Source organism: Nematostella vectensis, chromosome 14 (assembly GCF_932526225.1).
Source record: "Nematostella vectensis chromosome 14, jaNemVect1.1, whole genome shotgun sequence".
Classification (NCBI taxonomy): Eukaryota; Metazoa; Cnidaria; class Anthozoa; order Actiniaria; family Edwardsiidae; genus Nematostella; species Nematostella vectensis.
The window spans coordinates 4,743,524-4,761,009 of NC_064047.1; the positions used below are offsets into that span (position 1 = coordinate 4,743,524).

The window sequence follows — 17,486 nt, forward strand, 5'->3', positions numbered from 1 at the left end:
CTTAACATGTTCTTATAAAAGGTGAAATCTCAGGCTGGACGTTTTTATAAGGTTCTCATAAAAAAGAGTGTATACTTATCCTAATAAAATATATCATAACAAGTGATTTCATGGATGGATGGGCATTTGATGATCCTATGCGATAAACATGCAAGCAATACCGTGAGATAATAGTCAGGATTTATAGACGTGACCGTATAAGCCGAATAAGAAAAAGACACTTGCTTTTTGTTTTGGCTAAGGATGCGGAAGTTCCACGGACAGCTTGGATAAGGTAGTGTGACAAACAACAATAACAAGGATCAGAAGTGATACTTTCACACAGAACATTGGACATGTAGTCGTTGAAATTGTCAACGCCCTCGTCAACCCGTCGATTCTGGTCGTGATTTGCACTCGAGGCGACCGGTAGCTCGGGAATTTCGCGAGTAGTGCACACTCTTTTTTATATAAGAACGTGTAATTTTCAATTGAGGCTGGGCCCATAATTATTAGCATTTTGAGGCTGAAAATGTTCTTACGACTAAGGGCGCGTTTTTTCCCTATAATTCTGGAATGGGAATCGTTGGTAGAGAATGTTCAGAATGGCATTCGAGTCATTCTGCTACAGGTAGCAGAATGGGTGGAATGGCCTCCGTTCCATTACGGAATGGGAACGCGGGATAAACGAACGCGCGCTTTTTCTATTTTAATCATTCTCATTACGAAATCACGAGTTCAAAAAAAAAAAAAAACGCGCCCTGAGTGTTCTTCTTATTTACTTTCTTTTCTCTAAAAAAAAAGAAATTAGTTCCTCCAGTTCAAATAGTCAAGAGTTCCAGGAAACATACTGTATACTTTGAATTTATTTATCAAAATTGATAGTTTTTTTTATTTTTTTTTTATTTTCTAGTGTTCCTGGTTTAAACTGTGCAATATTTGTTACCGTAATTTTTTTTTCCACTATCTTACAAAAACACCACGAGTTAATAATCAATATGTTAATGTATGCACTTGAATTCATTTGAATTTCAGATTTAGCGATAAACCGGACCCGGTGTCCATTGAACACACTTCGGTCTCGACTCGTGCTCGAGTTTCTAAGCGAATTTCTTCGCTTATTCGCACGTGGAACGTCGACGTAAACTCGCTGTAAGTACACCAATGCATTGTCACTGGTATAGCTCTTGTAAATGAGATGTTTACGTTGTAAAACTTCTGTTGTTTCCCTGCAACAGCCTTGACACCGGTACAGTGAAATCCGCTGTTTTGAGTGTTGGCTGAACGCGTGGCGGATTCATATGTCAGCGTTGTTGAACTGCAGTTCACAGATAACATTATAGTCGTTTATAGGGATCAAGTGATTTGTCATCAGAGCGCTTTGTCAGTGTCTGTATGTAGTAGGCTTTGAAGAAAGTGAAACAGAATGGCATAGCGTAAATCGTAAACAAACACTCTGACCCTTCCTTGCGGTCTCGCAGGTGGACTTCTATCTACATTTGAAACCCGCTAAAATCTTCCTATATTTTTAGAATTCTCTTTCTAATACGAAACTAGTTTACATCTCATATTTTTATTTAAAAATTAACCGAACAGAATAGTGTTAAATATATTTATCCCATGTTTTAGAATCAAGAATTTCAATTTCATTTTGCTCTTTCACCTGCTGATTATGAATAATTTTAAGGGGAAAATATAAACGTTTAAAAGTTTTATAACAAGAACCTTTCGGATCACTGGACCGATATGGATATCAACTAAATGAACAGCTATTCGCCTGTCTGATTACAGTGACTATTTTACATAAACGGTAATAGAAATCTTAAAAGCATTATCAATTATTCATTTATTTGGCCAAATCGGACAGAGCGCCAGAACTCTCCCTGGCTTGGGTCCGGCAAATTGCTTTCAGTATTATCTTGAGCGATGCCAACAGAGGGTTTCTACTGGATTGAATATTACCTTGGATGACAAATTCAAATTTCTTGCACGAACAAGAATCTGAAATTTGATAATAATATCAGTACATGGTTTAGAGAGAACAAAAGAATTATGCCGAAACAAACTATAGCCCTTTTACGTGTGTTTTATTTACAACATAAAATCCAGTATTCGAAATTAATAAATGATAATCATAATTGAAAAAAAAAAAAAAAAAAAAACGTTTAGAATATCTCCTCAGTTTTGTTTTGTTGTCTTTTTATTTTCTTCTGTTCTATTTCACCTTTTTTTTTTTAAGTGCTAAAATAATTATGTTGAAACTAGATACACCCTTTTTACGAGAACCCACTAATTTTCAGTTTAGACTGGGCCTTTCTTAATTTTGAAAGCGTTCATATGGATGTAAAATCAGGCTGGTATGGGGTATAAATCACGTTTTACGGACCGGGAAAAATGGCGTTTCACGTTTCACGGACCGAAAAATGGCCTTTTAAATCGCTAAATCACGTTTCACGGACGCCTCAATGGACGAATTCACGTTTCTCGTAGGGTAAAAACATGGCCAAATCTCGTTTCACGAAAATACCCTTCACCACCCTGTTAATTTAGAGACTTGCAGCCTGAAATATACACACAAGTGCTGATTATATCAATATGATACAAATAAAGTATTAAATGGTATTTAATGGTAATTAATGGTACTTAAGTCGCAAATATGAACACAATTTGATTCTTTATATCAGAACGCAACACTCTAATAATAATTTTTTTCTGGCTGCTAGAAGTCTAATAATAATTTTTTTCTGGCTGCTAGAAGTTTAGGATATAATCAATTATTTTATGCTTTCGTGGCTCACTGTTCACATTTTTTTATCCTATTTCTATGCTATCAGATGGTCCCACCAGCCTGCATTTCTATAGCCCTGCCTGTGTGCCTGTCTCCAGCCTCCTGACACCTGAAACCTGGGACAACATGCAGCCGGCTCAGGAAACAACCCCCAAAAGGTACCCAAGCCATGCCACTCCTAACCCTTCCTCGAGGGTGGTTAGGTGGGTTCTGAAATAACTTAGATCAGGGCCGTAGCAGGCCTAGAAATATTTGGGGGGGGGGGGGGGCACAATACGTAAACATTAAGAAAATATTAGGGGGGGGGGCACAATACATAAACATTAAGAAATATTGGGGGGCACAGCCAAGCCCCTACTGGTCATTTCCTTATAAATTTTTTAAATATTGTGGGGGGGGGGGGGGGGCACATGCCCCCAATGCCCCACTCCCAGCTACGGCCCTGTAGATATTTCATTTATATAAATATATCTGTTACATAACAAAGAGACATGTCTTTTGCTTTTTTTACTCAAAGGGGGAATGAATATCCTAAACAAACATTTTCCATCAAATGTTGGCAACACTCATCGCTCAACACCAAAATGCTCTTAGATGAAATAATGAGATATTTCTGGCCGATTGATAGAGGATAAAGCAGTAGCAGCAGTGAATGATTAGGGCTGGAAAATGGTGGAGTTAATATAGGTACTAAAGAAAGTGTCTGAGAGACCAATTTTTAAAGATTTCTGAATTAGTGGACGTTGGAAAGGGGTGCCACTGTGTTATGTTGACTGGTCGCTTGTCCTAGGTGCTGTTCCTGGTCACCACATGCTGTCTGGCTGGCATTCAGTACCTGGTATATCAGGTCCTTGTCCAATGGATTTGGCTGGTACAGCGCACACATAGCACGGAACCCCTGGATCACGATTGTCATATGCATTGCATTTGTCGGATTCTGTTCTGTTGGATTCATCTGGCTAAAGATGGAAAATAGGTAGGGAATATTTATATGCAGTGCCTGGGTGTCTTTTAGAGGTTATTTGACTTGTGTGACACTGTCGTGACACAACTTGTTATATTACTGTGTCTCTTTTTACCAGATCCCTCAAATTCTATTGTGTCTATTTGAAGGCAAGAAAAGTTATCTATTCCTCAAATCTTATTGTGTCTATTTGTAGGCCAGATAAGTTATCTTTCTCTCAAAACTTTATTGTGTCTATTTGTAAGCCATATAAGTTTTCTATCCCTCAAAACTTTATTGTGTCTATTTGTAGGCCTATAAGTTATTTATCCCTCAAATCTTATTGTGTCTATTTATAGGCCACATAAGCATACCTGTCAACTCTCCTGAATTAGGCGGGAGTCTCAAGATTTTGTACCCCTTCTCCCACTCTCCCGCGTTGAGCACCAAATTTCCCGCGTTTTAACAATTTTTATTGCTTCCGAAAAATTATTCTATAGAAAATCGTCATTTTGCCTATTTTTTATTAAAATATTTGAAACAATAATTCCCTTGCGTAGCGCTATTTATCTAACATCCTCATGAGATCTATAAGTGGATTTGTTCGTGAGAGCTTTCAATACGGCAAACGCCTTCAAGGTTAAACCCACCCCTCCCAAAAAAAAATGAATATACTCCATCCCTCCCCCCAAAAATTCTCAAGCCTTGAGATTTTCGGGGGTTGACAGGTATGCATAAGTTATCTATCCCTCACAACTTTATTGTGTCTATTTGAAAGCCACATAAGTTATCTATCCCTCACAACTTTATTGCGTCTATCTGTAAGCCACATAAGTTATCTATCCCTCAAATCTTGTGTCTATTTGTTGGCCAAAGTTATTTATCACTTAAACCTTATTGTGTATACTTGTAAGCCAGATAATTTTTTTTATTCCTCAAATCTTATTCGGTCTATTTGTTGGCCAAAGTTATCCATCACTTTAACCTTATTGTGTATATTTGTGAGCCAGATAAGTTGTTATCCCTCTAATCTTATTGGGTCTATTTGTTGGCCAAAGTAATCTATCCTTCAAATCTTGTAATGCAGGGCAGAGAAGCTATTCATCCCTCAGGACAGCCGTGCGACCAAAGATATGAACCGCGCCTCCAAACACTTCACAATGGACAGCCGACTACAAACCGTCATCTTCGTTCCTAGGCAACAAACTGACAGCATCCTCTCAAAGCAATGCATGATGGATATCCTCACAGTGCACATGCGCGTTGTGCTCTTGCCTCGCTACGAGAACCTCTGCCTCGCCGACCCGAGCACAAAGGATTGCCTTTTCATGAACCCAATAGAAATCTTCCAATTTAATAGTTCAAATTTCAAGGACTCTAAGCGCAAACTTGAACAGGCGTACCGAGATAAGACACGTCTCATGAGTAATGGGCGCCCTGTGTGGTACAACTTTGGCGCGATGTTTGGAGGTCTTGTGATGAATCGGACAACTGATGTAATTGATCACGTGACAGCTGTACAGGCGATGTACTTTATAAGGACACCTCAGGGAGACGCTGAGCTTCAGGAGGTAATGGACTGGGAGAAAAGTTACGTAGATGCTATGGAACAGCTCGAGAAAGGTCTACGTTGTGCTAGGATCTACTACGACGCGCAGCGCAGTTTAGATGATGCTATTGCCGAGAGTACTGGGACGGACATTACATTTATTTCAGTGACGTATATGCTAATGATCTCTTTCGCATGCACTATGCTCGGCAAGTTCCGCAACCCACTCACCGGACACTCTCTCCTCGCGAACGCCGGGATCTTCACTGTGTTTCTCGGGATCCTCGCGGGATTCGGGTTCACAATGCTGGTGCAGACCCCGTTCGTCAGTATCGCGGGCGCGCTTCCCTTTCTTATCATTGGGATTGGCATAGACGACATGTTTATCATCGTTGACGAGCTAGACCGTATGGAGCCACGACTCTCTGTGATAGATACCGTCAAAGTTGTCATGGCAAACTCCGGTGCTACCGTAACCATGACGACATTGACAGACCTGGTGGCGTTTGCTGTGAGCACGACATCGGAGCTTCCTGCCATTCGTTACTTCTGCGCCTACGCTGCGCTGTCGATCACTTTCGCCTACCTCATGATCGTGACGTTCTTCGTGGCCCTCATGGCCTTCGATGTTCGAAGGATAAAAGCCAATCGTCGAGACTGCTTTCCAGTCTGCTTTGCCAGCCCGCCTAAAGCAGGCGCGCGAGCATGGGACGAGCCTCGGGCCCAGATCGCTAGCAAGGTCCTAGGGTTTTGGGCCCGTTTTCTGATGAGGTCTGGAACTAAGGGTATCGTGGTCTTTATATCACTAGTGCTTTTCGGGTGTGGCATATATGGGGCTGTAAACATCAGTGAAGACTTTGAGCCAAAATTGCTGGCCAAAGACGGGTCCACATTCCTTCAGTTTAATGAGGCTTTAGAGAGATATTTCCCACGCTCGGTTGAAGTCCACATTATTACTGATGAAAAAGTTGACTATTCCAATCGGAAAGTCCAAAGTGGAATTTTGGATCTCTCTGCAATCGTCACTGAAAATCCATTTTATCAAAACACCACAATATCCTGGATTGTTTCTTTAAATGATTTTTCCAAGAAAACTGGGGCAAGCATCGAAGGGCCATTCTTTATGAAAACTCTCCAGACGTTCCTCATAATTCCAGCTTTTCAATTTCTTGCCGAAGATTTACGATTCTCTCCCGACGGCTCTACGATTGTTGCGTCGAGAATTCGGTGTTACATCAAAGGGAACTTGAACTCTATTGGCCAGCGGGACGCGATGGTGACATTACGAGAGGATGTTGACGAGTTCTCCACCGTTCCCGCTTACCCCATTTCCAAGCCATTCCTGTACTTTGAGCAGTATGCCATCACCCTACGAGCAACGGTTCGTAATCTTGTGATCGCCGGCATTGCCATTCTTGTCATTACGTGTCCATTCTTGGTCGACCTTTCAGTCACAATTCTCGTCTTCTTCGGCTTCGTAGCCCTCGTCTTCGAGCTGTTTGGTCTGATGTACGTGTGGGGGGTCTCTTTAAATGGAGTCTCAATGATTAATCTTATTATGGCTATTGGGTTCGCTGTGGATTATAGCGCGCACATTGCGCATGCCTACGTCATGTCCTCTAAAGCCTTGCCGGAGGACCGCGTCGTAGACGCGCTTAGAACCCTGGGCGCTAGTGTTCTGATGGGAGGTAAGAGTAGATCCCGATTTTTGCGTTTTACTTTCAACTTCAAAAGAAAGCAAGGGCACCTGGTTATTTAACTCTTTTCTCTGATGTCCGAGTAATAAGAAAAATCGCAACAATTCCCATAAGTGCCACACTATTCTTTGCTGTTCTGTTCCTGGGTTGTTATCGTTGTTGTTATATTGCGCGTATTGAGCTCCTTTTTTTTTTCTCGCTGCCCAGGGGCCAGTACATTCATTGGTATGGTGATGCTTGCCTTCGCCTCTTCGCAGATCTTCCGCATCTTCTTTAAAATGTTCTTTGGAATCGTGTTCCTTGGTCTCCTCCACGGCTTGTGCTTTTTACCCGTATATCTCACGATCTTCTGCCGATCAGCGCCGACGAGCCACCGAGAACCACCCGAGCGTTTCAGTCAACGAGTGTCTGACACTCACGAGATGAACGGCATTATGAACAAACCAATCATGGACATGAATTCGGGGCTCCAACATCTTTCCGAAAACGTCCCGAGGAACTCCGAGGAAAGCTCGACACCTCCTGGGGATTCACCGATTCCGGCCGAGACCGCCGAAGAAGACCGTCTTTGTCCGTCAGAAGAAGATACCAGGGGGAAGGGTAAGGCAGGTTTGTCACTTGCTAACCCTGACGCGGACAGGGAAACGATATTATGATATATTACCACAGGGTTGCCACAGATTGTTGTTTTGAGATTCTGCTTCGTCTTTGCCTATATGATCGCTATGGCAGTTTCATAGCGAAAAGCGCAACGAATAAAGGATAATAATATATATTTCAAACGTCCATATTAAGGCAATGAGAAATACCTGGGGGCTTTTAACAAATAGACAAATGACTGCGTGGGACACTTGATAAATTTACCTTAACTTCCACTCGACTTGCGGTTTCTTCGTGTCCGCTTTGCCCTGGTAAACCAAACTACTGGCAATTTGTTTGGGTCTTCTGTGGTGTTTCAGGCTTCCTTTCTTTTTTTCCATCAGTAACTGTTTTTGGGTTGCCTATCCCCAACCTCTCTCGCGTCAAGCCCAAACACAGGGATCCCGAACAAAACTCCGCGGAGCTGCCGGGTCGTTCTCTTAGATAAGACTGTAAGGTGTGTTGAGGCCACATTTGTAATAATCTGTCGCATTTCTTATAACCGCCACATTTGTAATAAGGTAGGCCACATTTGTAATAAACTATCAGATGTCTCATGAAAGAAAAATCGTACGACAACCAAACTTGGTAGGCGTCACGTATCAAGCGTGGTGCAACCAGATGGTCACAAAAATAAAGAATATCCACATCCCATGAAAGAAGCATCATATGACAACCAAACTTGATAGGTGTCATGTAGGTATCAAGGGAAGTGCAACGAGATGGTCACGGGATATGTGACGTCATCGATGACGTCATCAAAAGTATCGATATCTCACGAAAGAAACATCATATGACATCTAGTGTTAAGGCAGTGTCAACAAAATGACGTCATCGATGACGTCATCAAAGGAAAAGGAAATAATATCTCGAGAACTGAGCTTGAGTAATTTATGTTATTGATAAGTGAAACCCCGACTGATATATACGCGCCCATCTCTTGGGCGAAAAAAATATCATTATAAGATCCACCACACAGTACGTCGAGCGCAAACGCTTAGTTTCTTAGTTTTTAGTTAGTCTAGAAGCGTGTGTATTGTGATGCCTTGTGTATGTGTCTAAAAAAAACTTTTAGCCCGAGATAGATGGGCGCGTATGTAGTACCAAATGGACACTTTAGTAATGAACTCCTATTGATATCGCATTATGATACCTGCTGTCATTCTTATAACATGATAAGGCGTGCATTTTATTATTATTGAGTTAAATTGATTGTTACTTATATATTAATTAATATTTTTAATTACTGTTGGGAACATAATGATTATGAGAATAATAGTTGATTATCATTAATTATCAGAATTGCCCTTTTTCCACATGATGGGACTAAATATGCATTTTGTTCTTTATGGCATATTGGTCTTTCTTTTACGGGATAAAATATGATCTTTCATGTCTGACGATGTGTCTATTATGACATATTTTTTTGTTTATATTTCTTATTTTTAAATGACGTCACATATCACGTGGCCATCTAATTGACCTACCTAATTACATATGTGGCCGTTATAACAAATGTAGGTTATTGCAAATGTAGTCTCAACAAGTTGCGAAACTTCACACGATTTGTAATTTATTTGTACATAATAAACAAGTGTTTGTTTTAAAATTTAACCCATTGACTCCTGGCTATTTTTTAGCTGAATTTACAAAAAACAGACTGAAAATAGATACCTCCCCCCCTATTCTGAGTTTTATACAACCTGTCAAAGTCAAACACAGCTGCACCTAGTCAGCGGTATCCAAGCTTCCCAACAGTGCTTTGCGGTCCCCACTTTTAATTCCTCGTCGTTGTGCTGAAGCCAGCACAAGTTGATGGTTGCTTGTATTTTTCATCAAAAATACAGCTATGAGCATATTAGGAGAGTGTCTCAGGACATCATGAAGTCTTTTGGGGCATAATTGAGTGCTTTGCTTATGGATATTTGCAAGCAAAGGTGGATTCATGATGATTTTTTCTTGTTTGGCTGTGCCTGGATAAGAAAATAATTTTCTAATGAATCACCACAGCTCTCCTAAATGCTGTCTTTTCTGAAACCAAATTGATTCCAAAATTGTTTACACTGCTATTCTGGGTCTGTATGACCTGGAATTGATTTGTTTGGCTTTGGGGTGAAAAGACTCTTATCTGACTTTGGGGAGAGGAGTGTTGACTGGCCCTCCCCTCGTGAATTTTTCCCTGGATCTCCCAGAATGCTTTTCAATCCGTAAAGGCATCTTCGTGGTTTTACAAGCCTTCAAGGAGTGGACATTGTGTTTTGAGGCCATGGAAATGAACCTGGAGGATCAGAATAAAGGTATCTATTTGTGTCTTGAGCTGTGTTTGCTGTTCTCTCTCCCTTGTGTTGTATTTTGAGCGTTTTATTGAGAGGGGTGATTTGAAATTTGTCAAAGAACCTGTGCTATTATTTGGCTTAAGAGTAGTTGCCAACACCTTGGTTGGATGCATATCTTCAAGACCATTTATCCCTTAGACTGATGCCTGAGTATCTTCATCTTTTTGTGTTTAGTTTGCATTTATGAATTTTTTGGGTTGTGGGTACTTCCCAAAGCCGGTACAGGCCGGTTGAGGGGTCAATGTGTGTCACCTCCTCGCGCAGGCCCGCGAGGCGATGGGGCTCATAAACCACGACGACAACCGATTATAAACACAACGATTTATTCCGATGCTTGAATAACACACTTATTAACTTCCGGAACCTGGCAGCTCCTTCTACAATGTAGCTTCTAGCGGTTTTCTACAATAAAATTACAGCTATAAGTGCGAATAACAAACGACATAAGAATCGAGAAAATGAAAAACTCACCAAGCTGTCGGCCATTACAAACTCTGACTTTCTGACTTGTACAAACTTGTTTAGTCATGTGACACCGATATAATTACCACAGGTATACCGCGCGTCGGTAGCCACACCGGCCCCTAAATATAAACTACCTGAAAGTTTTTATTTACACTTAATCAAGCGGCAACCGACGATATCTCCGTTACTTTACATTACGCAGTTCACTCTCTAGTTATCCATCTCCAATTTACAGAGACGCGTCACCGGTCGCGTAAGTATAGTGCTGCTCACTTGAACATCTCCTCGCCTCCGTCTTTTCGCTCGCGTCGCGACAGTAGATACCGTCTTCACCATGGCGCTGCGCACACGGCCATCACTACTTGGTAGGACTTCCATCACACGTGCAAGTGGCCATTCGCCTCTCCGAAAGTTCTCATCAGCCAAAAGAACTACATCACCTTCCTTGAGGTTTTCTCTGACAGTAGTCCACTTCGTTCTCTCCATCAGCGTTGGGAGATATTCACTTGTCCACCGACGCCAAAATCTGTTGCTCAGATATTGGGCTTGTCTCCAGGCTCGCCTACAATACATATCTTCCTTTCCAAATACGCCTGGTGGCACACTAGGCGTTGGTCTCAAGTGAAGCAAATGGTTGGGAGTTAGGGGCATCTCATCCTCGATATCATCACTGTTACGTGTCAGTGGTCTGCTATTGATGATGTTCACGGTCTCCGCCATTACCGTGAGAAGCACCTCATCGGAAACTATTTGTTCATTCAACAGCGACTTCAACACACGCTTGGTAGTCTGTACCATCCTTTCCCATGCACCACCCATGTGGCTTGCCGCAGGTGGGATAAAGCTCCACTTAATCCGCCCTTGGATACAAAACCTGTTGATCCTCTCGAGATCCCATTCTTCGAGGGCTTGCTTTAGCTCCTTATCTGCCTTCGTAAAATTTGTACCATTATCACTATGGATCTCTTTAGGATATCCTCTAAGACTGATAAACCGTCGCAGGGCGTTAATCATGGAGTCCGTGTCCATTGAATGCGTTATCTCAACATGCACAGCTCTCATGCTGAGGCACGAAAACAAACATCCATACCTCTTAACCTTTGACCTTCCGACCTTGACCTCCATTGGGCCAAAGTAATCGACCCCTACGTAAGTGAAGGGTGGCTCCTCAGCTGCAACTCGCATAGCCGGAAGGTCTGCCATGAATTGCTCCATTGGCTTTGCTCTTCTTCTCTGACACTTAAGACACTTGCCAATCACTCGACGAACTGCAGATCGTCCCTTTATTACCCAATACTCGTTTCTCAGAGACGACAAAACTGACTCTTGACCCATATGTCCAACACTCTGATGATGATCCATAATAATCAGGTCTGTAACATGATTCTTGTAGGGTAGTATTATAGGATGTCGCAACTCGTAGTCAACCTGTGCCTTCCCGATCCGTCCTCCGACACGTATCAGTCCGTTTTCTTTCTGCGGACATAACTTACTGATTGACTTGTCAGATTTCTCATGCAATCTCTCGTCAGGGAATTCTTCTCGTTGAACATGCCGCAGAATTATGCACTCTGCCTCTTGCAACTCCTCAACCGTCATTAATCCTCCGACGTCCCTCTTCTCATGCTCACCTTGGGCTTCCTTGCGTTGCAACACCTTACTCCTTAAGAATTGCTTGTATCGCAATAACCAGGCGATCGATAACTTCAACTTCTGCCACGAAGAGTGGTACATGATGATGTCATTAATAACATTTCTCCGTTTCTCCTCACATGTCACATACACTTGTGCTTCCTTTCTGACTTCTGGGTCATCGTCCGTAATCTCAGGAATTGTGATCACCTTAGGCCAGTCTGCATCGTCCTCCAATAGGAAGCTCGGTCCCTTCAGCCACCGATCGTTCCTGATTAGAGTGTCCATCTTGAGTCCCTTTGAGCCATCATCAGCTGGGTTGTCATCCCTATTCACATACCGCCATTCTCCTGCATTGGAACCATCATGTATAATTGTCAAACGATTGGACTCAAAGGTGTGAAACCTCTTCGTTTCATTGTTAATGCACTTAAGCACCGACATTGAATCAGTCCAATAGTTCACTTTGTTTACCTTAAGATCCAGCTCTTCCCGGATAATCTTACTCAACTTTACCGAAATAACAGCAGCGGTTAGTTCTAGTCTTGGAATAGAGATCTCTCGCAGGGGAGCTAGTCGTGCCTTCCCCATGACAAATGAGCAATGTTTACGACCCTCTACATCTTCTAGTCGTAAGTAAGCCACCGCTGAATAACCTTGCCTTGATGCATCCGAGAACACATGTAGTTGAGCGTCTTTGAGTTCCTTGAAATCTTTCGGCTTAAAACATCGATCAACCTTCACCTCTTCTAGCTTGGGAAGATCTTCCACCCACCGCATCCACTGGGCAGAATCATCTGGGTTCATGGGATCATCCCATCCAACTTGCTTTCTGGTCAACACTTGTAGAAGCAGCTTTCCTTTCATGGTATAGGGTGCAATAAATCCAAGAGGATCAAACAAAGAGTAGACAATTGATAATACACTCCGCTTGGTTGCAGGTTTCTCCTTTGCACGTCTGTTGCTGTCCGCAACATCCCATACAAATTGATCATCTTCCACATTCCACTTCAAACCGAGTGTCGAAGTCGTCGGCCGCTCTAGCTCGTTCAACATTGACTTGGCTTGATGCTTCTCTGGTACCGATGCAATCACATCCTTGTCTTTACTGCACCACTTGGTCAAGTTGAACCCTCCCTTTTCCAACACTTCTCTGATATCACTTACAAGTTTAACTGCATTCTCAGTCGTATCCGTAGACTTCATAAGATCATCCACATACATATTTCTAACTATTGCGTCAGACACTTCCGGGTTGGTGTTATCCTTAAGTTCTATTGTCTTCTTCAAACAATAGTTCACTACACTTGGTGACGATGTCGCACCGAACAAGTGTTTCACCATCCTGTACTCCTCCAACTCTCCAGATAAATCAGAGTTGGGCCACCATAAAAACCTTAATGCATCACAGTCCCTTGGATTCACCCGTACCTGATGAAACATTGACTCCACATCCGCGACTAATCCGATCTTCTCCTCCCGAAAACGACTTAATACTGCAACAAGATTGTTTGTCAAGTCCGGTCCTTGTAACAATTGTTCATTTAACGAAGTTCCTCCATACTTTGCTGCACAGTCAAAAACAATTCGCACTTTATCCTTCTTCAATGGGTGTGTCACTGGGTGGTGGCTTAAGTACCACAACCGCCCATCACTTCGCGCCAACTCTTCAGCCGGTACCTTCTCTGCATGACCTCGCTCGATGTAATCATTCATTGTCTCCTTATACTTATCAAACAGAACACCGTCTCTAAGAAATCTCTTCTTCAGAAGACAGCACCTTCTTTCCGCCATAATCTTGTTATATGGTAAATAGGGCGGGTCTCTCCTCCAAGGAAGTGCTACCTGATAGTGCCCGTCGACTATCTCTAGTGTATCTTCCATTATCTCTAGTGCACGCTTATTTTCAATAGAAGGACAGACGTTTGAACTGACAACTGAATCCGCAAAGTCAGTTTGCCAGAGTCTTTCTAATTGTTGCTGCAATACCTCCTTATCAATCTCCTTCTCTATTTCTAAATCCGCAGTCTTGAGCTTAGCAGTTCTAGAGACATTGTCCTTAAACGAACAATGCTGTGGTGCACCTGTACCATCATGCTCAGCAAGCTTGGTATCTTCCGGGTGGGTATGTGCTACAAGACATGATTCCTCATTATAAAGTTCTTCAGGAAATTGCTTATTCGCTACATTAATAAGGTTAACCGAGCACTGGTCACTGTCCCTTTTTCCGCACATGGGACCCATCACCGTCCATCCAAGAGAATATCTCACACCGACCGGTTCTCCATCGTTACCAGCCTTGTATTCTAGTGGTACAAACAGCAATGGATTTTCCTTAAGTCCAATAATGAGTCCAACTTCTGACGCACCGCATTCTTGCAAGTTAATGCTCCTCAAATGAGTAAATTGTTCAACATCTTCCTTCCTTGGTATACAACTAGAAGATACAGGAATTTCCTTCACTGTCCTGACATTTAACAACTCACTTTCTACCATTCCATCTTGTGACATTACTACGAGATCAATCATGTGACCTTTGAGTTTCCTCGTTCCCGTTACACCAGCTAGTTCAAAGTTCATGGCAATGCCATCACATCCAAGGTCAGTAAACAATTGTTCCTTACACAATGACACTTCACTGCCACTATCTAGCAATGCATAAGTCTCCAATACCCTGTCATCTCCTTTCACCTTGACCTTGACCGGAATGACACCCAGGCACACTCTGCGCTCACCGGCCCCAGTTGCGACAGAAACTGAGGCTACACTTGTACTACCCGCATTAACACCTGTTGTTTCTGGTGCCGATGCGTTAGGTCTAGCTTGTCCGGGTGACTTGTCAATCTTGTTGTCAACCGTGTTATCCCTTCTTTCTTGTACCGAAAAATGTAGTAAAGTATGGTGTTCTTTACCACAACCTTTCACTTGGCACTTAAAGGTTGTCTTAGGACATGTGTCCCTAAAATGCCCTCCACTTAAACACTTAAAACATAATCTATTAGACAAGATTAATTTGTTTCTCTCTTCACTGTTCAGTTCCTTAAACTGTGCACACTTCCATAATCCATGAGGTCCAGAACAAATCACACACTTCCAGCTTGCATTCCCCTGTCCCCTCTGTTGTCTCTGTTCACTATTCTGGGGTGGGGTCACTCCAGTTGCCATGCTTGACCTAGGGGTTTGTTTCTTATCACTGTCATTCCTTTTCTTACCCCTCTGAGAGCTGGCAGACACAAGATCTTCCCCAAACTCATTGTTCACAAGTTTGGCTCTTTCCTTGATAAACTTCAAGAAATCCGAAAAATTAGGCCTTGACCCTGATTCAATAATCCTGCCCGCACGTTCGGTCCATTTTCCCTTCATGAAATATGGTAGCTTGTTGTTTAGTTCTCTAAGAGTACTTGTGTAATTTAATTCACTAACATAATCGCTTCCCATGCCTGACAATGTGCGGTGAGCTACTTCAAGGTGTCTAGAAAATTCCAGTAAAGCTGGCCCTCCACCGTTCCGCAATGGCGGGAGGTCTTGTAACCTTTTCAGGTGTGCCTTAGCAATAATGTGCGGAAGTCCAAAATTCTCCTTCAAGGTGTTCTTTGCTGTATTATAGCCCTCCGAAGTAGGCAAGTTCACACAACTTTCAATTGCATCCCTTGCCTTGCCTGTGCAATGTTGTATTAAGTACTGTAATTTCCTAGAATTATCACTAGTTAGGCTCTCGAGGCATGTCTCAAAGTTATGCATAAATGAAACATAGTTTATGGGATTACCGTCAAAGTGCATGTATTCAATCCTTGGGGTACTCATTGCCTGAGACAGTACTCTAGCCACATGTTCTCCACTATCAAATAATCCATTGTTGCTGTTAGTTGATGGTTGTGAGCCAGGTAAATTCAACCCAGCTTGGGCTTCCTTTGTTCCATTGTTCAGCATTGTTTCTTCACCACCCCGCACATGGCTACTAATCTCCCGATTCACCCTTTCACTCTCATGACTCTTGTCAACACTTAACTCCGATGATAAACAAACAGACACACAGGATTCCTTTAATCCAGCACTAGACGATACATTGTTATTATTTCCAATACAAGGCTCCACCATTAGCTCCTTATTAACAACAATTTCCTCTGTTAATTTCACAGTAGGGTTTGTACTCACATTTCCAATAGGTGCATGCTGCTCAATTTTGTTTTCAGATTGAGCCTTGAAAACATCACATACATCCTCTGACACAGCAGACTTATTACTCTGATCCACATTCAAGTCTTCCCTTTCCTTCTTATAAATCATGTAGCTTGTTTGAGCCTTTTCACATTTTACTTCAGCTTCCAAAAGTTCATGAGCATATTTTAACTCATCAAATTTTCTATTGAGCTGCTGTTTTTTCCGTAAATGTCCCAGATCTAATTTACTCAATGCTGCTCTCTCCTCTAAGGCAGCAACACTCTTAACACTTGATCTTGAATATCTTGAACTATGTCTACTAGAAACATGTGATCTGCTTTCTCTATCACTCACCCTTGACTTCGTGTGTCTCTCAGAAACCTGAGATCCACTTTCAATATCCTGCATATCCTGTTCGTCAATAGCAGAGTAAAGTTCGAGTTTCAGCGTGAGTTCCATGTCATAAACTCTTTGGGCCTCCATTTTCTCTTCCCCTTCATCCATTAAGTCCATAAGATCGGAGTGAACACGCACGAATTTCACCCACGTGTTGTGGTAAGACTGAAGTTTGCGGCTAACTTCATTCTTGTTTCCCTTGTACATCAATTCTTCGATTTCCTTTCGAAACCTTCTCAAACTGCCGAGGTAACCCGACCTCGAACGCTTTAAACTGACAATCCTCTCTTCCATGTCTTCTCCTCGAATTCTTCGAGTATTATACCTCCTCGATCGAGCTCCTAAACCTGCAGGACAAGACCGAGCTGACATTGCGAAATCCGTATTTGCTCCACTCGTAACCGAAACGTTCACACAATAAAATCCAATATTCACTCTTGTTATGGCCACAAATCACGCCACAAATCCTTCTGTATCACCGTAAATACTTCCTTCTCGTCGAACTAGCTCCAAATCCTCAGACTAGCTTGACGACTTGACTCTATAGCTTGAAAACTGTCACCTCCTCGCGCAGGCCCGCGAGGCGATGGGGCTCATAAACCACGACGACAACCGATTATAAACACAACGATTTATTCCGATGCTTGAATAACACACTTATTAACTTCCGGAACCTGGCAGCTCCTTCTACAATGTAGCTTCTAGCGGTTTTCTACAATAAAATTACAGCTATAAGTGCGAATAACAAACGACATAAGAATCGAGAAAATGAAAAACTCACCAAGCTGTCGGCCATTACAAACTCTGACTTTCTGACTTGTACAAACTTGTTTAGTCATGTGACACCGATATAATTACCACAGGTATACCGCGCGTCGGTAGCCACAATGTGTTAACTAGT

General features: G+C 42.3%; 2 protein-coding genes across 3 annotated transcripts; one reads left to right on the top strand and one right to left on the bottom strand.

Annotated features, from left to right (window-relative positions):
• Nucleotides 1-1,014: 1,014 nt before the first annotated feature.
• LOC5503460 (patched domain-containing protein 3) lies at nucleotides 1,015-9,209 on the top strand. 2 transcript variants are annotated; one of them, XM_048722145.1, is made up of 6 exons: nucleotides 1,015-1,131; nucleotides 2,814-2,970; nucleotides 3,558-3,743; nucleotides 4,798-6,947; nucleotides 7,164-7,556; nucleotides 7,940-9,209. In XM_048722145.1, exons 2-6 carry the CDS (start codon nucleotides 2,894-2,896, stop codon nucleotides 8,041-8,043), a joined length of 2,910 nt encoding a protein of 969 aa, XP_048578102.1. In that variant the 5' UTR covers nucleotides 1,015-1,131; nucleotides 2,814-2,893; the 3' UTR covers nucleotides 8,044-9,209. The 2 variants fall into 2 exon arrangements, with proteins under 2 accessions (XP_048578102.1, XP_048578103.1); XM_048722146.1 differs by having other exon boundaries at nucleotides 2,814-2,925.
• A 1,397-nt stretch (nucleotides 9,210-10,606) lies between these two features.
• On the bottom strand, nucleotides 10,607-17,477 carry LOC125559892. Its single transcript, XM_048722077.1, has one exon. The coding sequence runs from the start codon at nucleotides 16,955-16,957 to the stop codon at nucleotides 10,607-10,609; it is 6,351 nt and encodes a 2,116-aa protein (XP_048578034.1). The 5' UTR covers nucleotides 16,958-17,477.
• Between the last annotated feature and the right edge of the window lie 9 nt (nucleotides 17,478-17,486).